General features: G+C 40.3%; 1 protein-coding gene across 2 annotated transcripts in view; it reads right to left on the minus strand.

The window, feature by feature from the left end:
* Nucleotides 1-473: 473 nt before the first annotated feature.
* rtn4rl1a (reticulon 4 receptor-like 1a) overlaps nucleotides 474-27,652 on the minus strand; it is a 108,967-nt gene continuing 81,788 nt past the window's right edge. For both annotated transcript variants that reach the window (XM_032576882.1, XM_032576881.1), the window contains 3 exons: nucleotides 7,125-7,579; nucleotides 1,633-6,241; nucleotides 474-1,352 (listed from right to left, as the gene is read on the minus strand). In XM_032576882.1, the coding sequence (XP_032432773.1) occupies nucleotides 5,345-6,241; nucleotides 7,125-7,579 (1,352 nt within the window). In that variant the 3' untranslated portion in view covers nucleotides 474-1,352; nucleotides 1,633-5,344. The remainder of the gene's footprint in view (nucleotides 1,353-1,632; nucleotides 6,242-7,124; nucleotides 7,580-27,652) is intronic.

Consider the following 27,652-nt stretch of genomic DNA (forward strand, 5'->3'; position numbering starts at 1 on the left):
ACAGGCGGGCCTACATGGTGGACAAACACATGAATATAAAGCATGAGGAAACAATCACATCCCAGTGCCTTATGTGACCTTACCTTGACCTGACATGAGACACCTCCCTTTAATCGTCACAGCTGACACACCTCGACAGGCGTGTGTATTATGTGAGTGTGTGTGTCCTGACAGTTGCTTTGATGCATATTTCATATGAGGCTGCTAAGTGTGTGGCCAAAAGTAGGACATGAGGGGGGCAACATCTATCTTTATTAAATGTGGATGTATTTTTCCTCCTCTGCAGCAGATGAATGCACATATTCAATTATGGGTTTTTTTATTGCCTTTTAGTTTTTGATGATTTTCTTTCTTTCCATTGCCTTATCGTGCAGCCTCAGGGCTCATTTAGAGGCATGTCTATTAACCACACACTCGGACAGATGCACACGCTTGCCCGAACAAAAGGAGGCAAACAAACAGAGACCACCTCAGCCGTTTGAGGACACTATCTGTTTAATGTTATTTATAAACAGCTTCAGTCTGGCATTGTTTGATTACCACATAGAAAACATTTGGGCTCCACAAAGGAAGAGCGAAAAATAATACACAGATATGCGTGTGTGTGTGTCTGTGTGTGCTTATTGAAAAGAGAGAATGGCGGCACAGGAAGATGAGGAGGGAAAGAGAAACGAGGAGGAAAGATGGAGAAAGAGGATGACGAATAGAAAGTAAGGAAAAAAATAAGGAGGAGAAGCACATAGGACACTGCAGTGTGCTGTTTATCTTGAGTTATTCAGCAAATCAAAAAGACTGAAAGCCCCTTTCCCCCTCCCCCCAAAAAAGAAAAAAAAACAATTATAAGAATATTAAAAAAATAACAAAGTTCCAGCCTTCAGCTCCCTGTACATTTTTCATGGGAACAAGTGAGACACAACAGAGTCTCACTTCTCCACTTCTCTCTTTTTTTCTCATTTTTGTTTTATTACAAAAGTCATTCTCACAGGAATAAACGGACACAATTTACATCACCTCTTGGTTTACAGCAGCACAAACAAAGTTCACTGGTATAGGGACTTATAATCCTATTTGCCAGGACAGTGACACAATAGTGACAGGCTGCCCAATGTTCCCGACATCGAGATAGATAGACACGAAAAGGTGGGGCTCAGCGGGAAACACACACAAGCAGGGGTACAAATATGGCCCCTGCCTCCGGAGTCCAATACGAACCTGTTTGTTTTGGGGTAGTCTGTAAACCGGATCACAATTTTTGTGCTTTTTTTTTTAAATTACCTGTCATAATTGTTTTATTTTTTGCTTAATTATTGTTTGTAGAGATGCACCAGTCAGAATTTTGAGGCTTATCTGATCTCCACCTTTGTAAAGCTAAAATCTGACACTGATTTTAGTTCATTCCTGTTTCTAGGTAGATAACGGTGTTTACGATGTTTTTTCTAATCTTCCTGCCTAGAGTTATTAAAATGATTTACATTTGGAGCACATTTGGGGATGTTAAAATGTGCTCCAAATGTTAAAAGATTGTTAAAAGATTTGTGATTGTTTTTCAAGCAAAGACAACATATGGTGGCCCTGAAGTGAAAACCACATCAACAAATCCCAAAACACAACTATCCATCCATTATCCAACACGCTTATTCCTTTATGGGGTCAGGAGGAGCGCTGGCACCTTTCTCCAGAGGACACAAATTGAAAAATACAACTACAAATTAAAAAATATATAACAACATTAACAAAACAGAAGAAATAGGTCCTGTGATATGCAGTGGGAAACCTAAGACATCTCTGATTGGGCGATTCCTCTTTTGACTTTAGAACCGGAAATTATTCTGCTTTTAGCACATTTGTTGAAAATATGAATGTTACCAATGACGCAAATATAGCTACCGAAAACATTACAGATTTATCGTCATGATACAAAATACCAGAAAAAACTGAATTTAATGGATGTTTGATAATGCTGCTACACACTCATTTACAGTAGGTGGCAGTATCCACCTTGAAGGCGTTTGTGATCCGCCATTATAAAAAAAAAGAAGAAGAACATAGCTACCCATAGACATGAATACTCAGGAAACTTGTTTTCATGTCTACATAGCTGCTGCTATCCAAGAATATTTTGAGTCGGGACAAACTACGAAGCTTTGGGGGAGGGAAGGGAATTTCGCATTTTGGGCAATACATAGCACTGTGCCTCTCTGTCTGCTAATCTAAACCAAGAGAGTGAATGCTAGAATAATTCCCAGTTCTAAAGTTAAAAGTGATATCAACCAATCAGGAATGTCTTAGTTTTCCCACTGAGACTTTAATCTTCTCTTTTGTTAATGTTGTTGTGTTTTCTTAATTTGTAATTGTGCTTAGTTAATGTCATGTTTTTTTGCATAGGTTGTTGTGTTTTTCAATTTGTAGTTGTGTGTAGAGATTTGCTGAAGTGGTTTGCACTTCAGGGCCAAAGTAACAAAATAATAATGGAGTTCACATTTTAAACTGTGTTTAGCATCTGATATTACCAATTAGTATGACTACCCTGAAAAAACTAAAATCTCCGTGTAAGAGAAGGTGGACTACCTTACAGAGATAGTTATTCCCTGCATAGCACACCGGTGTCAAAGGGAGTCAGTAGAAAAGTGGACAGCAACTCCACATGTTTATGATACACCATGAATGGATCACTAATTTATATTAGACCAAAATTTAGTCAATGCTACTGTCAGCTCATGTTTCTTTAATGGTACTCAGATCATGAGCACAAAGGTATCTTTAAAAGCAAGATTTTATTTTCTACAGATGTACAGTGAAAAGAGACTTGCTGTTTTCCTGATGTGGATGAATTATCTCTCAGGAACAAAAGGATAGAAACACTGCAGTAATGTTCTTCCTTTTCAGCTTCTCCTTTATGCATAGAGCACAAACCAGTGAAGATGCACTGATAATGGGTTGCAGTCTATACATCTTCAATACCCACTTACTACCTCTGGCTCACTTGAGGGGTTTCTACTCCAGTAGTCAATGGACTCCACCTCTTACCTATTGACTGCTGGGCAACATAAACCAAGGGGTCAATGAGAAAGTACTTCTTTCCAGTTCACTATCATCAACAACAGTGTAATGTGAAAATATAGTTGCTGATAGGTTTCTCTCGCTCATTTCTTGTTTGAATTGTTTTTAACCTCAGAAAATAAATTACAACAAATGGTGAATTTGACTCACTTTTCGAATTTATTCACCTTGGGTGATATGACATCTGTCTACAACAGGAAAGACAGCTGTTACTGATAATTTAAGCAATCCAAACTGTCCCTTTAACTGAGATTTCCAAAAGGCAGCCAAGATCACAGACCAGGGTAGAATATTCAAAAGGATGAAATGAAGCAATTTTTCTGGACTCTGTTCAGACTTTGTTATCAGCTGAAAATCAAGCTCTCCCTCTTTCAAAAGAAATAATTACAGACGTGTTTAAAGAAAAAGTGTTGCTTCTTCGATCTTTGTGCTTCCTCTTATTTTTTGTTCGTGTCTTATTTTTAAACTTGATCCTGAAAATAGCTAACTTTTGAGTGATCTTTGGAGTGCAACCAGAGCGATCATCAGATTTGAGTTTCCAAATGGCTGGTAGCCTACTGGGGGTATCCAAGCTGAAAATTGTCCACTTCCTGTCACGTGTCAATTTCTTGGTGCATCTCTACTTATGAGGAGCAGCTAGTAAAAAAAAAGACAAAAATGCTTTGTTTTGCTGTAGAAAATTATGAAATGATTTGTTTTATCAGTTTCCACCATTTCAATTGAGTGGTGGAGACATTAGGTAAGCTGCACAGAAAAACAGGATGTCTAGAGAAAAACCAAATCAGAGTCCCGGGTTTGAAGTTTGCGGTGAGCTGTGAAGGTGGTTGGTCTTTTTTTATTTTCTGGGGTAAGACCACTGTTGAAATGCACTGTTATCAAAGGGTATGCTGTATCCCACTGTTCTTTTTTTCATGGGTAATTCTTGGAGAAGAGCACATTGCCTCCACATGTCATAGGGATTTTCTCTCTTCAGATCTAGCAGCGATAAAATCCAACTCTTCAAACAGGCTTGAAGATCAGCAAGTCCTTGTTAACAAATCAGAGAAGAGCAGTCCGCAAGCTCGTTCATTTGTCACACACTCTGACCTTACTTTTTACTCATCAGAGGCTGATCAAACCTCTGACACAGAATCTGTTTCTTGTGACTGTTTGGACTGAATGGTGCTTTTGAATGATACACGGACCTCCATTGCATTACAGAGGGAAGCGCACATCACTTTCAGTGAATCAGAAGTTTTATGACTGAGACTAAATCCCCTGGTTTTTCTTAGCCTGCAGAGAGGTGCTCAACCAAGAGAAGTTGGAGAGTGAATGAAATTGTCTCTCGCCTCCAGATGTTGTTCGTAGGATAACTGGCTCCCATTAGGCACTCTTTTTATCTAGCTTTGTCGTATCCACACAGCTTTAGAGTATTTATTTTCCTTTTCCACTTTACACCCACAGTTACACAACAGTTTCTCAGAAATATTCACTCACTCTAGGATGCTGAATGAGACCAGTTGGCTTTCAGAATGATTTGTTGGCTTGGACTGGCTTTTAGGTTGGTATGCAAAGTTGAGGACAAATGATAGCTTTCAACTGGACTGCATTGATGAACTGACAGTTATATTGTTGTGTGACAATTTCAGCTGTATTATTTAGATGCCAAAGTGTACAGATGTGCATTAAAACTGCTGTGAGACGTGGGTGCAGAGCCAATTTACTGGCGGATTGATAGTAATTACAGCTATTACCGTTGAAACTCTTCACAATGACTCATTTTCCTGCCACCAGTGTCTGCGGTACTTTGTTTCTTGATCGTAAGGTGCTGTTGAGTGAGCAAAGAGACAGCTTTAAATGACTGTCTTTGTCCTAGTGTGAGTGACAGATCAAGGATGTGGTGTGAGAGCACTACTGAGTCAAGAGGGTTAACTGTTTTGATACTTACTGTGTGCTCTCACTGTAATTTGAATGAATAATTGGCTCATTATTTCATGAGGCTGTACAGTTTTCATGAGCACATAAATTTGATGAAGTGACTGATGCCAAAGAGACAGAAGTTTCCCTGTTGTTTCTATGCTGACATCATCAAAACAGTGGGCTGAGTTGCGCTCCCTGACTTCCATCTTTTGACACATAAGAATCCCTGCATTTTTACCGCAGGAATACTTCACAATGTTCCCAAACAGTATCAAGAACACACTTGGTTGTCCACATGTCTCCTTAAATAGCCAGGATAGGATGTTTTTTTAGGAGAATTAATAATAAGGTTGCATCCTTAGCACGTAAGTGTCTGTGTTCTGTTTCAGCGTAGGATCACAAAATAGATTGACAGAAACAGAGCTGATGACAAACAGGGAATAAATGCTGTTGCATGGGATCCAGTGTTATTAGCTCTCTGGACTCCACTTGGTGGACCAACAGAAGTTCTGGGGATGCACTTGTTTCTCCTTCTTGAGGATGCAGACATATCGTATTTACCTCCATCTGGAGAGTAGTCCTTCTCATCCCCCTCCTGAAGTACCTGTACCTCATTGAGCCCCCCTTTTCCCTTGCGGCCCCGGCGGGTACAGTTTTTGCGGCTTCCCTTCGGTGGACGCGGCAGGGGTGAGGGCGAAGGCAAGCTGTACTGGTCCCCATGCGGCAGGTACGGCCGCTGATGATGGTTGTGATGGATTCTGTGGCGGTTTAGATGGTTTAAAGAGTCTCCATGCTCCATCTCCCCTCCAGAGTTACCTCTTCTGTGACCCTCGTTCGACAAGCAGCTGGGTAGCTCTTCCTTCTTCACCATCTTCATATCCTTTCCTGCCAACTCCGGCGGTGAAACGCAGATCAGAGTGGATGTGGAGCCCCTAAACCTTCGCAGCCAGTCCCAGAGGGATAACGCCTTGCAGTCACATTCCCAGGGATTGTCATTTAGACGCAGGTACTCCAAGGCCGGCAGCTGCATCAGGGTGCCACTGGATAGCTCAGTGATGGAGTTATTGAACAGGTAGAGCATGGTGAGACGCCGAAGGTCATGGAAAGCCTGCCGATCAACCCACTGGATTCGGTTCTGGTGCAGAAGGAGCCGGTCCAAGACGCCCAATCCTCGGAAAGTGTTCTGGCGAAGACTCCAAAGCCGATTCCCATGCAGGAAGAGATGACTTAGGTTCAGGAGGTCGATGAATAAATCATCCTCTAAGAACTCTAATTGGTTATCCTGGAAAATAAGAAAGGAAGAAAGACAAAACGGGAATCTGAAATTAGTTATAGTTCATTCTTCATTTAATAGCCTTTATGTTATTTCCAGTAATGAGTAATATTCTTTATTGGAATAAGCTTTGAAATAAGATTTATTTTCAGCAGTCTGCTGACCTCACATGTTATAATAAACATAATATTTTTAGATTAGGCCACAACATAAATGCTTGTTTTGTAATGCAGATTACATTCACAAACATGTACTCCATAAATTCCAGGGAAAAGATGAACTCTGCAGGTTTACAGGATTACTGGTAATCTCTGCAGCTCAAAGAGGCTAGAAAATATCCTGTGCTGTGTTGGAGGTTACTAAAACAATTTGCTGCTTGTCTTTATGTGCTTGTCTCAGTTTGAGGAATCAGTAAAAATAGGGTCATGTCAAATAAACTGGTTTGACTTTTTTAGATTTCATGACCAATTGCATAAAAGTGTAAACATGTACATATGAGCCTGTGACTGTAATCTTATTTGCTTTGTGCTTGATAGGTTAAAATGCAGTTTCCTTTACTAAACAATGTTGGTGATTAAATTATATTTTTAAAACAGAATGATGGATATTTTCGTCAAAATTTGGAAAATACATAAAAAAGTAGTTAGGATAATGTAACAGAATAGAAAACATAATATCTTGGACATTATGCAATGATTTATGTATTTGATTATCTTGTTTCTTCCTGGTGCTGCTTTGCATGGTCAAACTTCTGTGAGTAAATGAACTTATCTGCTGTTAGCATTTCATTAGTGTCAAATTTCTAGCAGTAGGTCCATAATACACTACAATATAAGGAATGCAGATGTAACATTTAGCCGTAGAGATTGAAAATTGGCAGTTATCCAAGCACCTGTAGGTAGAGATACTGAAGATTATGTAAACCAGCAAAGATCCCTGGAGGCAGACTGATGAGGCCACAATGGTGCAGATGCAGCGCATGTAGCCAACCCAGACCCATAAAGGTGTCCGAGGCGACGGCCTTCAGGTGCCGGTTATCCCCCAGGTCGAGCTCCTCCAGCCGGTCAAAGCCGTGAAACGTGGATGGCTGTATGTAGGAGAGGTTGTTTGAGTAAAGCCACAGCATGGTGGTGGTGGGCGAAAAGTGGCCGCGGAGCAGCCGCTGGATCTTGTTGTTCTGCAAGAAGACACGCTCACTCTGAGCGGGGATACCCTCGGGCACTTCATGGAAGTTGTGAGCCTGACAGGAAACGGTGCTAGGTGAAGTGTAGCAGATGCAGTGGCGGGGGCAGGGCATAGAGAGATCCAGGCCCCACAGCACCAGCAGCAACTCCACCCCGCCATAACCTGAGCGAACAAAAGGGAAATAGAGGAGAGTTAATGAAATTCAGACAGCAGAGATTCTATTATCAGGCGCATCTTGAATGACACACTTGATAATGTTGGTTTGCAAGGATTTAAATGGACACTGTTCAATGCAGAGGAAAGATATACTACTGACATGATTTTCACTCAAAATTGAAACAATTCTCAATGGGTTTGCCTACCTTTCCAAAAATAAAATCCTAAAGAAATACAAGGCATTTCTTGAAAAACATAAATATGCTCCAGACTTTCAATTTTATCGTGTGGTGCCTACATCTCTATGTTCACATTCCCTGGAAAAGTCGTGACAGCGCTGCGTACCCGGCTGCCTAACATGCACAGCATTATATCCTTTGGTTATCCTCCACAACTGACAGAAAATCGATGTTTCCCCTGCTTACAAGTGAACACGCAGCACACCTGTAATGTGTTCCCACAATAAGGGGAAACCAAGAAGAAACGAGGAGGGAGGGCGAAGAAAGGAGGGGGTCTGGGAAGGCTTGGGGGTGTAGAAATGATCCGCAGCAGGCCTCTGAAGTGGGTATTACTTTTCTGCTATCAGATTCCCCTCATCTCACTCATTTATTTTTATATTTATTTGATTTTTTTTGCCTGCCTTGGATCATTTCAGTGTTTGATGTTTCTTAGAGCTGGAAATAGAGAGCGAGAGAAGAAAAAAAAAAGTGGGTGGAAAGAGTATAGATTGGAGAGACACTGATCTGGGAGTAAGATCTGGATTGAGCCAGAGATAAAAATCCAACCTGAACATCATTCGTCCAGCTCCGTGGGGGCATATGTTGTCCACCCTATTTCATTTGAAACCACAGCACAGATCCTTTTAACAGCTAAAACATATACATGTTTGGTCTTTCTAATAGCACTCAGATTAGTTGCCATTGCATTATATCAATGAGCATCCTCTTAGGGTAGTAAAGGAGATCATGTGATACTAATCGGCAGATGTGATTGACAGATGCCACAGTGGTGCAGTATTAAAGAACAACATGTTCTCAAATGTCAGGAGAGGACTCCAGAGTGTAATCCCACAAATGCGTGACCTGGTAACATAATGTGTATGTAGCGATGTTTGTCAGTATGTCTGTGACATGCATATGTTGCATTTGACAAATGCAACATATGCATTTGTCATATGTTGCATTTGTCAACATATGACAAATGCAACATATGCATTTGCACATATGCACTAGTTCTGAGAAGTAGTTAACAGAACTACTTCAGAAGAAGTTAATAGAAAAACAACAACAGTTGCAGTCTTGACATAATCTTATTGTTTTACCATGTCTTTTTGCCAACATATTTTCAACACTTTTATATTGCATGAATTAATGAATATTTATTATTTGAGTGGTCGAACAACAACTACTTAATTATTTATGAGTTTGGACATGCTTATTCTGGAATATTAATGGATTATTTAGAGTCAACAATAAATAATTCCAACAACTAAAATGTTTTGAAACCTTCAGCACAGCATTTATCAGTTTCAGCTGTCTATCTGCTGAATATTTCAGTTTCAAGTTTACATAAAACAAAATGTTATATATACACAAACATAAAATAAATAAACAATGTTTATATATAAATATAAAAAATTTACAGTGAATCAAAATGGTCTCTCATCTTCAGATGGTTTGTTTTTCAACCAGCAGCAACAAGTCAGTGATGAGCAAATCTTCATTAGCCTTCATTTAGTCTCAAGGGTAACCAACTTTTTTTATTGCCCTAACTCAAAAAATGCCCCACCAGAGTGGAATATTCTTTTTTTATGTCTAAATATTCCTTAAACATCTGAGCTAAAACTTAAAAAAGTCACAATTTGTTGTTTGTTTTGTGTTCATAAGAAGTCTAAATGCTAACCAGAGTTAGAAAACGTTTGAATGAGTGGGGTTAAACCGGTCCTCCTTATCTATCCTTATCGAAAGTCAAAAAAAAACTACTTCCTAGTGCATTTTGTCATGAGATTAGCACAAAACCATGCTGGTTGTTCATGTGGGCCAGTCACTGAAACTCAAATAGCTCCTTAATCATCTTATAATGTGAAACTACCAGAAGTTGTTAATCTCACCACAGAAGTGGCTACAGAGGTTATGCCTAATAGCTGCTTACCAAGTAAAATTCATCAAGGATCTGGATCACCACCTCATGCTTGAGAAAGTAAAATATGTTTTGTGTTCTTGCTGCTGAAGTACAACCACACTGCTGTTGTGATAGCTACAGATGTACTTTACCACAATCTCACATGGAAGACAAAAGATGCCATCTGGTTTGTAGAACAACTTCCTCCAAAACCTGTAGAAATCATTTAGCCTTAATGGTTTCTGCACAGATGCGCAGCTTAGCCATGCCTTGTGCATTGTTGTACATCATGAAAATCAAACAAATGCCTCGAGGACACATCAGAAGACAAATGTGACGCTTTTGTAGTCATAGACTAATAGAAAGCTTAAAAACGGACTGATAGGCAGTTAATAGAACTATAATGAACATAATCAATGAAACACCATTTAAGTCTCATATCATCTATTGCTACTCTGTTCTTTTATTGGTTTCACACACCTATATTTATTAGTCTAGGTGATCATTTGCTTTCAATGAAAAATAAATATATAGCAGGTATTCATCCCTGCAGGCTGTCAGGATTTAATCGCTCTGCTCTCTTCTTTTGTTTAGGCGGATCAGTCCTGTGTGCCTGTTTGTTTTGCGTCTATGACTGCTTTATCCAAAACAGTTGTCTTACTCTCCCGCTTTATCTTCATCCTCTGCTCCATCTCTCCTGCTGTGTCTGCTAATTAGGTGTAAAACTGCTGTTTGTATCAGAACTGTGTGCAGAAGGCTACGAACCACAGATTGTGTACATATGTCTTTCAGTTTCTCATGGAAAAAGCTTTATATAAAGGACTCATATATTGTAAGAAATGTAATCTAAACCCCTTCTCGAATGGGTTCTATATTAGTCGTGTCCCATTTTTTTCATCCGTCATCTGATTTTACAAACTGAATCTAAGATGACAGTTTCTCCACTATATCTATTATAATTATTAAATAAATTGTCTCCAGTGGAAATCTGCTTGGCACATGCTTATTATAAGAACTCTAAATATAAGTTTGCATTTCCAATTGGTTTCAGTCCCTCACTGCTGTTTGTTGATCCCTGCAGTTATGCATTTTTTTGGTTTAATTTTCTCTTCATCATTTCTATCTGACTTCCACTTTGTCCCACTCATTCTTTCCATATCGAACATCTCTCTGCTTCCTTCATCTGACATTACAAAGTTATTGTGTGCCATCTGAGGAAATATCTGCTGACTGATGTTCATCTCTTCTTGTAAATTAACTGCAGATGTTTAAACATGAAAAAGGGAGATTGCGATATTTGTCATGGAAGCTGTTTCATAGGATATGGCTCTGGTATCGAGAACAGTGCCAACATGTTGTTGTTGAAACATTTGTTCATTAATAATTTCTCTTGCAGAAAATTTAATTGCTGTAGGAAGTCTGCAATGGATGTGAAGGTGGTTAAAAATAGAAAACAGAAATGTGGAGTAGTCATGTGACAAAATTACTAACATTAGAGTTGATAAAAGCAGAAGAGACTTGGGTTGAATCCAAATAGAAGTTACTAAGAACCATTAGAGTAAATAAATCACAGGTGTGAAACGTCAGTCCTTTGGGGCTGGTATCTTGCAACTTATAGATGTGTCTCTCCCTCCCAACACACCTGAGATAAATAACTATGTTTAAATAATAAATAGCTAAACTAACTAGATGGACTCTGTAGTCCATGAGAAAATAATCAATTGTTTATTACAAGTGTATTGGATGTGGGACACATCAAGAAGTTGCATGACATCCTTGACTCACTTCATTGGTTCTCAATCCTGATCTGTAGGACTCATATGTCCTTAGCTGCCACGTGACTTACTTAAATAAGTGAGTGATTATCAGGCTTCTGCAGGACTTGATAGCATGCTGAGGATGTAATGCAACCATTTAAATCAGATGTGCTGGAGCAGTGCCACATCTGAAACACGAATAACAGTGGGCCCTGAGGATGAGGATTCAGAAACAGTCCCTTAGATCATGTTATTGGTTTAAATAAATTTCCAACTGGACAACAAGAAAACAGCTGTTGCTTGCAAAATGTGTGAGCTGGTAGTTATGGATGGAAATGTAATAACTTTCAACCTCTCTCCCTTGTTCTTTCTGCACAGCTAGTGGCACCCTAATTGCATCTAAAATCAATTTCAATCATCAGAAAGGAGAAGACCATAGACTCCTGCAGTTAATGTTTACTTTTACTATGCTTCAATATGCTCTTCATTTTCCTCAGTTTGCTGAATATCAATTTAAAAATCAACCTAGAAGTAATTACCTTTACACATGAGGTTTGATAAGCAGTAAAAATCCCAGAAGACATTAACTCTTTTGTAAATAAATTGAATATTTTTGTTTACTTTTATATTTTCTTCATTTCCACCCTGAAGATGCACTATTAATTGCACCTGAAATCGTTAGGCTGATGCTACTCCAACATGAGAAACATCTCAATTATGAGCTTTGATCATTTGTTTTAACAGCACATTTTCCAAATGACTTGGTTTTAGATTCACTTTGTGATTTGTTTCTGAGTGTATGTTTTAGAAAAGAATGCTCATTTGACAGCTCGTTTTGAAAATCACTTAAAACTAAAATATTTTCAGAAGCAAGTCCTGTATCAAAGGCATTATGTGATTCAACATTATTGTTTTATATTTGCTGTGAATCATTTGCAAGTTGGTTTCCTTGAAACAGGTGTGGGAGGCACTAAAGGAAGGAAATAGCTCCAGCTTGCTGCTATGCTTCATCTTTCTCATATTCGGTTACTGTGTTCTCTCAGCTGTCTGTTATTAAAGCTTAAAATGCTCAGAAAAATACTTGGAGGGGAGAAAATAATCTGCTGCTATAACGGATTTCCCTATTCTTGGAAAGCTTTTCATAAGAAGTATGAGCCTGGCTGCAAGGATTTGCATTAGTGGGGTCGGACACTCATGTTGGATGTTCTCATTGGACTTTCGAGCAACTCTCCACCTCATCTCTAAGGAGTTGGATTGGATCAAAAGCTGTTAACAATCCTGCTCAGAAACCTTTTTTTTGTCTTTGCAGACCTTACAGTGTGTCATTGACACCATTTTCTCAATTAAGTTGTCACAGATGCAACTACAACATTGAAAACATAAGGGATGAAAAAATAAAGCACCTCATAGATCTCTGACATTACTGTATAAGCAGCCATGTTAACTTTAGATTTGGTTATAAAAAGGTCAGAATTTCTAATGTTATGCCAATCCTACAGTAATTTAATATATTCTTTAAAAACATTAAGCCTTCATATTATTGTTTCATTTGTAAGAGGCATGTTCTTATATTAAAAGCCTTTTTTCCAAAAAAATGCAAATTTTTCACACTCCATGTCTTGTTACAAGGAGAGTCGATGACACTCTTGTTTACACCTTCTGGAAGAACTTGAAATTTTGTGCATGAAATTCGAAAGCAATTTGGAGTTATCAAAATAACACAAAACAGCTCATTTTAGACTCAATGCTTTGCAAAAGTTTTTCTTTTTGGATTTTGTCGTATTGCAACCACAAAAATTCCACTTATGTCATTGTCATTGATTTTATGTGACAGACTAACACAAAGTAGTGCACATATATGACATGGAAGAAACATTTGTCCAAAGTAATACTGTCCTACATGTACAGTATATGTCTATGTCTTAGGCAATATGCAGTTATACCACAGTCTTACAACTGTTTTGTTAAACCATGCTTTAAACCTTTGAATTTATTCTCGGACAATTAGTGGCACTGGATTTTGTTTAGGGGTTAGATGGGACTGAAAAAATACACATGCCACACTGTTCAGGTTTTTATTTACAAGATAGTTGAGAAACACATGCATTTCCCTCTTTACTTCACAACTATGCACTACTTAGTGTTGATAAACATAATCCCAGTATTGCAGGTTTTGGTAATATGGCAAAATTTAAACAATCTCACAGCATAATGGGAACAGAAAAAACTGTTTTGTCAAATTTCAACATAGTCCTCTTACAATAAAGGAAAACATGACGTCTTTTTCTCTTTTCCATAGTATATGTGCATGGCTGCTGTGTCTAACTCGCTCTAATCCTAGCGTCCATTTCCCTCAGCATTTTTGTCTAAATTTTGATCTCAGCTTTTCTGGCAAGATGTTTGCTGAAAGCTTCATCAAGCACAGCTAGGGTTCAATTACAAGATCCCATTCTTTCACTTACTCTCATTCCTCCACACCAGTCATTAATGTGCTCAGACAAACACACACACAGTGAAGAGTGTAGGGAGGGGGGCAAAGCAGCACAAACACACACGCTGGTTGTCAGGCCGTCGACACAACCGCCTTCCACGAACAGTTTGGCATCTGCAGGAGACACCTGCCACTCACTCTGGTAAACACAAGGAGAAAGTAAGAGAAGGAAGGAGAAGTAAAGGGAAAGGAGCCGGAGAGAGTGGGAACAGGCAATATAAGGCTCAAAGGGAATGAGGAACTCTTATAACATGAAAGCATAGGCAGGAGGAGAGAGGCACAATGCAGCGGTGTGGGAGGGAAAAAGAGCAGATCGAGTGAGACTGTAGCTAAAAAAAGAAGACGAGGATGACAGGGATGTACTGTGAAGCAGAGACCATTATATAGGTAGGTGTGTGAATGTCTGTCTGCTTGGCGAACAACACAACTGTGACTTCCGATGAATTGGCATCTAATACTGTGACCTTCTGCAGGGTGATTCAGATAAACACTTGCAAAGCTCTCAGTCATTGCAAAGCTGCACTGTCACAGAAGGAAGGGGAAAAAAGCATTTAATGGAAACAAAATGTGTGTTCTTTAGGTTTCCACAGATCCAAGCTGCAGGCTAGTACACCCACAAGCAGATATAGACAATCAACACTAATTAGCAGCAGTGGTGGGATGTTTAAGAAAAAAAAGCAGCAAAACATAAGTAAAACGAAGATGTAAAAAATGGGAAAAAACCCCAGTAAAATAGCATGGAATATGCTGGGATGCAAGAAGAGAGAAGTGCAGTTATAGTTCAGATGCTCAATATAGATGCTACTCCCTCTTGTTAGTGGTTGATTTAGCTTAGTATAATCCCTAAGATCATTTAGCGTTGCTCATTCAAATGATAATAAATCTCTAGCAGAGTTAATGAGAGATTTAAATGGTGCCATTGCTTCGACGACACCGCTGAAAAATGTCTGCAGCAAATAATCCTCCCTTCTCATGTACCACAGTACATAACCTTTACATCCATCTTCATACTGGAGACAAATCAAGTCAATACCACCAGCTCTGCATCGCTGATTTGTTGGGGCCGACAAATTACTGTTTGGTGTTGTTCATATCTATTTTGTTCAAAGTCCTCCTCCTGTGACCCCAGACAAAAGCATTCAAGCCTCATGAAAGAAGAAACCTCTTTACTGAGAAGATAAAACAACAAATTTGTCTTCATTTTTGGTTCTGTTAGATTGTTTTACAGCAACTTAGAAGGTAAAGTTGTGATGTGGGACATCACACACTTTGGGTTTTACTTTTTGTCCTGTCAACGCTAGCACATTTATTCTGCTGTATTTGTACCTTTCATCCACTAAGATTTCTTTTTATAAAGTGATTTCCAAAGTCAATATTATGAAGGACTGAAATTAAAAAATTATAAAGCAGCCTTCTCAGTTTATATCCACTTTTGTTGTGTATATTGTACATGCTAGAAATCAATGACAGGTGTCAGTTTGCCTATTTTTGTAAATCCTGACAGTGCAACATGATTAGTCATCAAACTTGATCATGTTATGAGAAGAAGAAATTATAATAAATGGAAAAATATAAATTGGCAAAAATTTGATTTTGTTAAATCCTAGTCCACAGGACCTGCTGCAATTTTTAGAAATTTTGCAGCTGTGACACACACATCTTAAATGAACAAGCAATTAAATGTATTTTACAACATTTGATGATGATGAGAAGGTGATATAATTATCTGAATCAAGTGTGCTGGAACAAAGACAAGTGAGCCCTGAGAAACAGATTGCGACCCACTTATCTTGAGGATCTTTCTTCGCATCTACTGTATCGCAAATGTGTATATTTAGATGCTCGATTAACATCAGTCACACTTTAATCAAGATGAAATGTTAAGCTGTGAATCGGTTATTACGTATGTCATCGCTGGCTTCTTTGGAAAACAAATTGAGACAGAACAATAGAATTATTACACAATTAATAGATTAAAAAGGCATTTGTGTGATGAGAATTATAAACAAACCTTTCTATCATCATTATTATTTGCTTTAGCAGCATTCTCATAATTTAGCAGAGTTTGCCTTATCAAATAGGATCTTGATAAGTTTATAATGGCCAAACTTCTGACAATACCACCCAGTTAGTTGTCTCATATAAATTTAGGGACAATAGTTTTAAAAAGGGAAATATAATTAGACAATTTGAACCAGCAGAGCTGTATCAAAATGAAAAAAAGTCAACAGCCAGCTGACAGGAATACTTGCTGAATTGTGCATCACTGCGATTTTGACAGGCAGCTGAACGAAGTCCAACAAAAGCTGAAGTGAAAATGTTGGACTTGTGTAAAAGCAAAGCAGTTGTGACAGGCTCAAATTTCAACTCCATGAAGCATATCATCAAAACTGTTCAGGACAGAAGTTTCATTATATAATAATTATTGTGCATTTTAATTTGGAATTTAAAACTGAGGCTGCTAGTGGTGGTGTAATAGTGTGGGGGGTATTTTTTGGCATACTTGCCTTATTTCCGCTGAGCAAGACAGCTTAGTAGTTTATTTTATGGTCCATTGTATTCAGAAGAACATTTCCACTCTCAGTTGGACTCTCACTGGGCAGGCGGGAATAAACCCACTGCACCAACCTGTGCCTTACTGCTCAGTGGAAATGAGGCATTTGGACACCTTCAGTACCAACTGAGAATCGATCTAAACACCACAGCCTTTCTAAGAACTGTTACTGACTGTGTTGATATATTTTGGTCTTTAACACTGTGTGCTCATCTTCTAACAACTCCAGCAAGCTAAGGCACCATCCCACAAACCATCAAATCATCTCAAACTGGTTACTTCATGACAATGTTGGAAGACTACTCTACTCTAATGGCCGCCCCAGTCACCAAATTGGAGTCCTATTGTGCACAACTACCTGATGCATTGTCTCAATATGGACTAGCATCTTTAAAGGATGCTTTAACACTAATATCAAGGAATATACTGCACATATGTCTTTTGTTGTTTTAAAAGATATAATACTTGGGAGACACAACACAGTATTGATTCACAAGTTTACCCTTTTTGCCTTCGTAGTCTTTAGTGTCCTGTGCAAGGACCAAACTGTATTATCTAGGAATGGTATCCTGCCAGGATATCCCAAGCATTCACATAATATCCTCTTTTAAAATGTGTTTTCAAAGCAATTCAGCTGTAGTCTGCAGCCCAAACTGACAGACGGCTTTTAAGTAAAAGGAAAGATTTTTATTTACAGTTGTACAGGTAGTGAACAGTTTGTTTCCTTACCAGAACCGTTAACTAATGCAAAGAATCAAAATCCTATTAATTATAAGCACCAAATAATATTTTGTTGTCTTACAGCTGCTGTCTGTGATTTTCCATTGATCGCTATCTCTCTTTTTAATGTTTCTCCTCTGTTAAATCCTTAACAACCAACCAAACCTCTACTGTGGACAACTTTTTTATTCCTAATAAAACAAATGAACATATCGGAACCTCCTTCTTTTCAATATAACCTCAAATCCAGTACATGACATGAGTTTATCATACTTCTATTTAATAGCAGGTCCTTTTATCTGGTACTCTACAGCACAAAAATGTTACCTTTCTCTCTTCAGTGGTAAAAAGAGAAGTGAAATAAATATGTTCATTATCATGAAGAACCTTTTCTGGCTCCTTGTTTGTTTGACAAATTCAGAAAGACCTGCTAGACAGCCATGTTTTAAGGTATCCTTTAATAACTGGTCATGTGTGGTCCATTTACGACTGTGTGACAGCCTCAGTGGTCTGATTCTCTGCTGGGTTCTCCCTTGGTCCCAGCAGCCTGCCATTCTGACATCCCTTCAAAATTTAACACAGTGGCCCATTAAAAACACACACACACGCCCACACACACACCACTCTGACCAGTACGGCTGCATATGTTGCTGTGTATGCGGGCATGTGTGTGTATGGCCATGTGTAAATTTGACTGAGACAGAAAAGATGAGAGCAAATGCCAAAATAACCTCTACCCTATTTACATGCGGTAATTGGGTCATTTGAAAGGCTAAACTTATCTCAACACTAATCAGGTTCTAATTATACACAGAAAAACTTCGCCCACGCCTCATCTCTCTCTCTCTCTCTCTCCTTCAGACGCACATAAACACACACACCAGATGTGTAATCAAATGATGCAGGTCACAGCTTTCTCAATTTAAATTTGACCTATTAGTGGCAAAATGTAAGCTGGCAGCAGCACAAGTCGCTGTCTTGCTGCATCTTAGAGGAAATTTGGACCAGCAAGGTGACTTGTGCATAGAAAGCATAGACATCTTTATATTATGAGAAGGTGTGGCATCCGCTTGTAATGGTGCTAAAATGGATATTTACACAGGCAGGAAGCCAATGACAACCTGCTCTGTAATTGTGAAAAAAAATGCTGACTTGGGTGAACTTGCAAATGAGTTAAAAATTAGCTTGTTATCCAGCTTTTTCCACTTAAGGCAAATAGCCAAAGTAAAACCTATTTTCTCCAGACAGCACTTTGAAACAGTGATCCATGCATTTGTGACCACACGGCTAGATTACTGTAATGCACTTTACATAGGAGTCAGTGATTTATACATTTCCCAGCTTCAGAGGGTACAAAATGCTGCTGCACCTCTTTTAACAGGTACACGAAAATTTGACCATATTTCCCCTATTTTAGCTTCCTTACACTGGTTACCAGTACATTTTAGGATTCATTTTAAAATCCTTTTATTTGTTTTTAAAGCTCTTAATGGCCTTGCCCCTCCCTGAGCTGTTACATTCGTACACACCGTCCCGTTCCCTCAGGTCAGCTGATCAGTTGCTTCTGAAGGTGCTAAAGACAAAGTGCAGCTCAGAGGGGACCGGACTTTTTCTGTGGCAGCTCCCAAGCTATGGAATGATCTTCCTTAGGGCATAAGACAGGCCTTTTGTAAGTCCCTTCTTAAGACCCATCTTTTTTCTTTGGCTTTTGGCACAATCTGAGAGGTTTTCACTTTGTTTTATTGTGCCTGTATTTTATATTTCAGTCTTTTCTATTTTATAATCGCATTGTATTTTATGATTGTGTATAACACTTTCGTCCTGTCAGTGTATAAAGTGCTTCATAAATAAAGTTGGTATGGTATTCAGATTCTTTGGGAGCATTGGTCTACATCCACACATCTTTCTAGCTTGCTCTGCCTCACTCTCAGTCAATCTCAGTATCAGACCTGCTTTTTCTTCCAACCTGACTTTTCCCTTAACAGTTCCAGTTCAGGACTTACTGCATCACGCTGCCAATTGGTTTTGGTAGGGTGGACTCTAACGAGCCCCATCTTCTCATATTTCCTTCAATGATAACATCTACGTGGGTGTTGTGCACAAATGTTGAGATTCGTCTTAGGCCACCTTATGTTGAGAATGTAGTGATATTTACTGTTGGAAATATCTGAAGCTTTTTCGTAATGGTGCTGATCACTTGCACAACTAATACTGGGGCACAGTGTTTTGACAAAATGTCCAATTTTTAACCTGTTCCCTTAAAGAACTTGTGGTCTAAATCATTGGCTTAAACCTTTCTTGAGTACATGTTCTTTTCATAAAGACATATTGTTGTTTAGGGTTGAGATAGACATTCTAGATACCTCATGACTTTGAATTAGGGACAATTGTGACATTTTATTCCCTTCTGCTTCACCACTGTCTGATGGTCAGTTTCTGAAACCACACATAAAAAAAAGCTTTGTAAAAGTGCACACAGGGTCAGTGTAGCCACGCCGGACTGCGGGCAGAGTAAAAAACTTATGGGGCCTAAATGACCCCAGCTCTTAAGACCGCTGGGGGGTTAAATCTTTTGAACTTTTTTTTTTTGTGGGCTCTAGTGTCCCTTATATGATAGAAGGCTGACAGGAAATGGGGAAGGAGAGGGGGGAAGACATGCGGCAAATGTCTTCGGTCCGGGAGTCGAACCCGCGACGGCCGCGTCGAGGACTCAAGGCCTCCAAATACGGGTCGCGCTAACCAATACGCCACCACGGCACGCCAAATCTTTTGAACTTTTATTGTGAAAGCCTAAACTAGCTACTGTCAGGATCTGTGTTTTCTGTGTTCATTTAGAGTTTTTTGTGTCCTTGCGTCTCTTCGTTGTCCTGTCCTCCCCTTGATTGTTCCCAGGTGTGTCTCGTCTCTGTGATTACCCTCCCGTGTATTTAACTCCACCTGTGTTCCTTGTTCCTCGTCGGGTCCTCGTCAACGTCAATGTTAGCTTCTGTGTCTTCAGTGTTTCCTTGTGCCTGCTGCTCGTTGTTTTGGACTAAGTTTTCTACATTAAATCATCATTTATTCAACCTACCTGGGTCCGCAGCGTCTGCCTCACCACCTCACCCGCACCACTTCATGACAGTAGGACCCGACCATACCGATCGGTGAGGCTGCTATCATGGACCCAGCTGGAGTGAGGTTCACTCCTAAAAAGCAGAGCGGAAGGAGGCGGAGATCCGGCAGGGAGGAGAGGGAGCTAGCGGAAGCCCTCGCGGACTTGCAGCGGGAGCTTTTCCGGGGGACAAGACTGGTGTTGGCACCCCCCGGATACGGCCCCCGTCGATACCTCCGTCCGGGAAGCCAGCGACCTGAGCCGCCGGTGGAGCCGGCCTCTCGTCGCTTTCCGGAGCCGCCACCTCCGCTGTCTGCCCGGAGACAGCGACGTGAGCCGCCGGCAGACCCGGCCCCTCGTCGCTTTCCAGAGCCGCTACCTCCGCTGCCCGCTCGGAGACAGCGACGTGAGCCGCCGGTGGACCCGGCCCCTCGTCGCTTTCCGGAGCTACCACCTCCGCTGCCCGCTCGGAGACAGCGACGTGAGCCGCCGGCAGACCCGGCCCCTCGTCACTTTCCGGAGCCGCTACCTCCGCTGCCCGCTCGGAGACAGCGACGTGAGCCGCCGGTGCACCCGGCCCCTCGTCGCCTTCCGGAGCCGCAGCCGGTTCCAAGGCTCCGCTCCGGCTCGCCCCCGCAGCCGTTTCCAAGGCTTCGCTGCGGCTCGCCCCCGCAGCCGTTTCCAAGGCTTCTCTGCGGCTCGCCCCCACAGCCGGTTCCAAGGCTTCGCTGCGGCTCGCCCCCGCAGCCGGCCCCGAGGCTCCGCTCCGGCTCACCTCCAGCCGGCGCACCCGAGGCCGAATCAGCCGGCGTTCCAGCCGGCGCACCCGAGGCCGAATCAGCCGGCGTTCCAGCCGGCGCACCCGAGGCCGAATCAGCCGGCGTTCCAGCCGGCGCACCTTCCGAGACTCCCAGTGTTCCTTCCGAGACTCCCAGTGTTCCTTCCGAGACTCCCAGTGTTCCTTCCGAGACTCCCAGTGTTCCTACCGAGACTCCCAGTGTTCCTCCAGAGACCCTGACCTTCTGCGTTCCTCCAGAGACCCTGACCTTCTGCGTTCCTCCTGAGACCCTGACCTTCTGCGTTCCTCCTGAGACCCTGACCTTCTGCGTTCCTCCTGAGACCCTGACCTCCAGCGTTCCACCCGAGACCCTGACCTCCAGCGTTCCACCCGAGACCCTGACCTCCTGCGTTCCACCCGAGACACTGACCTCCTGCGTTCCACCCGAGACCGAGACCCCCTGCGTTCCACCCGAGACCGAGACCCCCTGCGTTCCACCCGAGACCCTGACTCCCTGCGTTCCGACTCTGACTCCCTGCGTTCCGACTCTGACTCCCTGCGTTCCTCCAGAGACTCTCTGCGTTCCACCCGAGACCGAGACCCTCTGCGTTCCACCCGAGACTCAGACCCCCAGCGTTCCGACCGAGACCCCTTGTGCTCCGACCGAGACCCCCTGTGCTCCACCAGAGACCCTACCTCGGGGGGCTCGTCATCGCCGTCTGTGGGCGGCCCCCGGGGCTCATCATCGCCACCTCCAGCGACGCGGACGGCCGCCGGACCGCCTCCGTGGTTCCCGCCTCCAGCGCCGCGGACGGCCGCCGGACCGCCTCCGTGGTTCCCGCCTCCGTGGTTCCCGCGGACGGCCGCCGGACCGCCTCCGTGGTTCCCGCCTCCAGCGCCGTGGACGGCCGCCGGACCGCCTCTGTGGTTCCCGCCTCCGGCGCCGCGGACGACCGCCGGACCGCCTCCGTGGTTCCCGCCGCCGCGGACGACCGCCAGACCACTTCCGTGGTTCCCGCCTCCTTTGCCTCCGCCCACCCTGTGGGTAGTTTTTTGTTGTTTTTGGACTCTTGGCCCTCCCTGTGTTTCCGCCCACAACGGTGGGTTGTTTTTTGTTTTTTCTGGACTCTGGCCCCCCGTCCAGCGCCCCTCCGCCCACCCTTGTTGTGTTTTTGTTTTGTGGGCGTCTGGTAGCCGCCCTTGAGGGGGGGGTACTGTCAGGATCTGTGTTTTCTGTGTTCATTTAGAGTTTTTTGTGTCCTTGCGTCTCTTCGTTGTCCTGTCCTCCCCTTGATTGTTCCCAGGTGTGTCTCGTCTCTGTGATTACCCTCCCGTGTATTTAACTCCACCTGTGTTCCTTGTTCCTCGTCGGGTCCTCGTCAACGTCAATGTTAGCTTCTGTGTCTTCAGTGTTTCCTTGTGCCTGCTGCTCGTTGTTTTGGACTAAGTTTTCTACATTAAATCATCATTTATTCAACCTACCTGGGTCCGCAGCGTCTGCCTCACCACCTCACCCGCACCACTTCATGACAGCTACACAATGCATTCACTTTTCCAACAGCATAAAACTACTGCAAATCATTTCTTGATTTTTTTGTTTAGGTTTTCCTTCCAAACAGTCATATTTTATCAATATTTTTTCTGAGTTAATCATTAGGGGATTGATTTCTAAAGCTCTCAAGATTTTGTTGAAATTTTATCAATGGAGAGAAGATGTGTAGTAATGGATGTATTGATGCCAAAGTTGAATAGTCAATTCTTATGATGTTGGGACAGTGTCTGGGTTTAGCAATGGACATCTTACATTCCTTACACCATATTCAATAATCTGATATTAAATATTTATGTTTAATATTGCCAAGGTCATAGGTTCAATCCCCATTCTGGCCAAGTGAAATCTAAACTCTTCAGAAAATCAACACTTAAAAATAGCAGAAGGCTTTAAAATAAACTACTACAAATATTGATTTTGAAAGACATTAGAATATGAGCTCTTTTCTCAAACCCTCATTGTGGTAACATCATGTAAGTTTTCTTAAATCCATGGAAACGTACATACATTACATATTTGTGTCATTGTGCATTTTGTTCTAATCTTTCTTATCATGTGATTCGTGCATTGTATAAACTTACATATCAGTAATGATGGAATTTCAGTGAAAAGTTTGACTTTCGAAGCAAAATACCTTGGCATCAAAGCATCATCCCAGTGATTAGCAGACAACCTGCACTCCACCTATCATGGCTGCCTGTTAACACACACACTCGTAGGAGAAGTGAAGGCCCACATGCACACACTGACACAGATTACCCACACCAGTCTAGGAATGAAAGGAGAAATTTCATTGCTGATTGATGCCGATCTGGCAGTGGGAATCTGTGTGTGCAGAAATATTGTGTGTATAAAAGTACAAGTGCAGTTTTAAGACTTTACTGAATGTGCTTTTATCTACACGGGCAAGTGGTGTAGCTTAGGGGTAGGAAAGCGAGGGTCGCCCTCCATGTCAGGCCATCACTGGATCTGAAATGCTTTTTGGCAGATGTCCTCTGTGGAAAGCTGTGAGAAATGAGCTCCTCCCAAAACCCAGTGAAAAGAGGAAGAGAAAGTGCAGCAAGGGGGTGAACTGCTTCTCCTCTTAATAGCTGTTTGTCTCCCAGCACTAGGAAGATATCTCATTCCCTTCAATCCGCTCAACACTACAGATATGAATCACCCTTTCTCTACTCTCCTCTCTCTTGTTTGTTTAGTTTCCCATCTGTCTCTATTACAAAGCTTGTTAAAAGTATATCAGGAATTATTATTACAGACCTCTCTCATAGTGACTGCGTGCACCACCTTGTTTGCACGGTATTTGTTTTGGAGGCTCTCGGAGCAGGAAATGTTTTGTCATGCATGGAAATTACATCTGTAAACCAGCTGGCTCCCCATTTAAGAAAAGAGATGAAGGGTTGCTAATACAGAATGTGAATTTGAAATGTGTACATTTCACCATAGTGACATGTTTCAGGTATCATCTGTCATCAGACTAACAGGCTTGCACTGGACGCTTGGATTTGACAGATCCAGTCACAAACAGAAGCTGGCCACGTCTCAGCACAGTTGGACAAAACCACTGCGAGATATCAGCTTCGGGTCTCCAATTAAACAGCCCCTCAATGGAGGGTTTATTTAACAACTACAGAACTGGCAGCTGTTGATGCAATCAGTTACGTTCCAAATCACATTATCCAGCAGCTGACAAATCTGAGACCTAAAGCGACAAAATGATTGACTTGGGAGCACAACTACCAAAGCAGTGTACTGAGCTAGAATGAAATGTCTGGATCAACACTTTCAATCAAAATCTCCGCTGACAGCTTGTTTCTAATGTGACACTTTTACAAAATCATTAGTATAATATGAGCTCTGCTAGAACTACTTGCTAAAGTAATCATACCTATTGAACTTCTTTACATTTTCCACAAACTATAATGTATTTTGATGGGATTTTATGTTCCAACTCAAAGTGCTTTATAACTCTGAAGTGAACCGATTGTTTTCTATTCGGTTCACAAATAGAAAACATAAGATTGAGCTGCTTAAACAAGGAAAAAATTTGAAAGGTACAAGTGTCTACATAAATGAACATCTCACAAAAAAGAATGCAGAAATTGCAAAAAAAGCCAGAATACTGAAGAAACAAAATAAAATTCAGGTAACATGGACGATGAATTGTAAAGTTTATATTAAAACAAAGCATGCTCCTGAAAATGCTCGAGGTATATGGATTAGATCCTTAGAGCAACTGGACAAGTAAATAGTGGATAAATAGAGGATGTCCAACAAACAGTGAGGTGGCTTTATGTTAACATTATGGGTTTATTAAGTACTTTTTTGTTTTTTTATTTTTTTCCTTTTTTTAAATTGGATTCTTTTATATTAAAATACAATAAACAAAAATAATGAATGATTATGAATTTTCAGATTCTAAATTGTATGATGTAAACTTGATAACTGCAGATCCCTTTCCAGATATTGAGTGTGAATACTATGATGAGGAGAAATTTAACAACAGTAAAATGATAAAAGCAGGTTTCTCTGTAATTCACCTAAATAGTAGAAGTATGAACTCTAATTTCTCAAAAATAACAGATTACTTAAAACGGTTAAATGGACAATTCAGTATAATAGCAGTTTCAGAGACTTGGTTGAATGAGGAAAACAAAAACAATTTTCAAATAGATGGATATGAATTACATTATGTGAATAGAAGTAGTAAAAGAGGTGGGGGTGTTGCTTTGTTTGCTGATAGTGAAATAAGATGTAAAATAAAGGATACTATGTCAACAACTGTTGAAGGTGTAATGGAGATGATTACTATAGAAGTGTTAAGTGAGAAATCGAGAAATATAGTGGTGAGTTGTGTGTATCGAACACCAGGATCTAACTTAGAATTATTTACTGAAAAATTAATAGAGCTTATTGAAATGAGTAAAAATAAAACATTATTTCTGTGTGGAGATTTTAATATAGATTTAGGAACCCAAATTGATTTAAATAGGATGTTTGTTGATACAATGTGTAGTTTGGGTTTCTTTCCATTGATATCAAAACCAACAAGAATTACGACACACTCTGCCACAATAATTGATAATATTTTTACTAATATTACGGATGGAGAGGTGCTGAGTGGACTCTTCAAAATCGATATAAGTGATCATTTACCAGTTTTTGCGATTTACAAAAATCACCAGAAAATTATTACTGTACCTGTGCCAACGAAAAAAGTGTTTAATATGTCAAAAAAAAATTTGGATAAATTGAAAAATGATTTGTGTCAACAAAATTGGAATAATGTATATGTGGATGATGTACACAGAGCATATGATGAGTTTATGAATATTTTGGGAGTTCTGTATAAAAGACATTGTATGACAACTAATTTTGTTAAGAAAGATGCTGTTGACAAGCCATGGATGACAAAAGGGTTGAGAAATGCTTGTAAAAAAAAGAATAATTTGTATTCATCCTTTTTGATGTTAAAAACGAAAGAAGCAGAAGATAGATATAAGAAATATAAAAATAAACTGACATGGATTATAAGAAAACATAAAAAAGAATATTATACCGACCTATTAACAAAAAGTAACGGTGATACAAAAGCAATATGGACAGTTATACATAGTGTTTCTACAAAGCATACAATAAAATCTGGTATTGCAACACACTTTTTAAAAGAAAATACTGAAATTTATGATCGGAATGAAATAGCAAACGAATTCAATCATTACTACGTAAATGTTGGTCCAAGACTTGCTGCTCAGATACCAAAAGATGATAGCGATGTTACCCAAAAAATTGGGAGTTGTCCAAACAGCATCTTTCTTGGAGAAACGGATGAGAAAGAAATACTGAGTATTGTAAACAAAATGGCGGATAAAAAAATCAAAGGATTGGGTAAATATGGATATGAAATTTGTAAAGGACATTATGTCTTATGTAATTAAACCATTCACCTATATCTGTAATTTGTCATTCTCATCAGGAAAATTTCCAGACGCCATGAAAATAGCAAAGGTAATTCCCATTTACAAAAATGGTGAGAAATGTATGTTTAGTAATTACAGACCGATATCGTTGTTGCCACAGTTCTCAAAAATTTTGGAGAAACTATTTGTAAATAGATTAGATACATTTATAGAAAAAAATAATATATTAAGTAGTAGTCAATATGGATTTAGAGCCAAAAATTCGACATCAATGGCCCTTATGGAACTGATAGAACATATAACAAATGCTATTGATCAAAAACAATATAGTGCTAGCATTTATGTCGATCTAAAGAAAGCATTCGACACGATTGACCATAGCATTTTACTCAAAAAACTTATTAAATACGGGATTAGAGGGCCGGCATTACAGTGGATTTCGAGCTACCTGGAGAATAGAAAACAGTTTGTACAAGTACATGATACTAGATCCGAATTTTGTGAAATTACATGTGGAGTTCCACAGGGCTCAGTACTTGGACCAAAGTTGTTCATTTTATATGTAAATGATTTGGTAAATGTATCAGGGTTTTTCAAATGTATTCTATTTGCGGATGATACCACTTTTTTTTGTCAGGGTAATGATATAAAAGGGATGTTAAAAGAAATGAAAAGAGAATTTATGCAAATACATAAATGGTTCAAACTAAATAAATTATCTTTAAATTTGGACAAAACAAATTATATGTTATTTACAAGGAGACAAAGAATTGTAAATACTCCATTTAAAGTTGATGGTGTAGAGATTTGTAGAGTTAGTGAGGTGAAATTTTTGGGTGTGATAATTGATGAGAAATTATCATGGAAATCCCATTTGAATTATTTAAGAACAAAATTAGCAAAATCAATTGCAGTGCTTTATAAAGTACGGGATTTTCTGAATGATCATGCACTATTTATGTTGTATAATGCACTAATTGTTCCACACTTGGCTTATTGTGTTGAGGTATGGGGAAAGGCATGTTATACTAGTATAAAATCTGTTTTTGTTTTGCAAAAAAGGGCAATAAGAGTTATTGCTCGAAAACATGGTAAATA

The sequence above is a fragment of the Xiphophorus hellerii genome, chromosome 11 (genome assembly GCF_003331165.1).
Source record: "Xiphophorus hellerii strain 12219 chromosome 11, Xiphophorus_hellerii-4.1, whole genome shotgun sequence".
Taxonomy (NCBI): domain Eukaryota; kingdom Metazoa; phylum Chordata; class Actinopteri; order Cyprinodontiformes; family Poeciliidae; genus Xiphophorus; species Xiphophorus hellerii.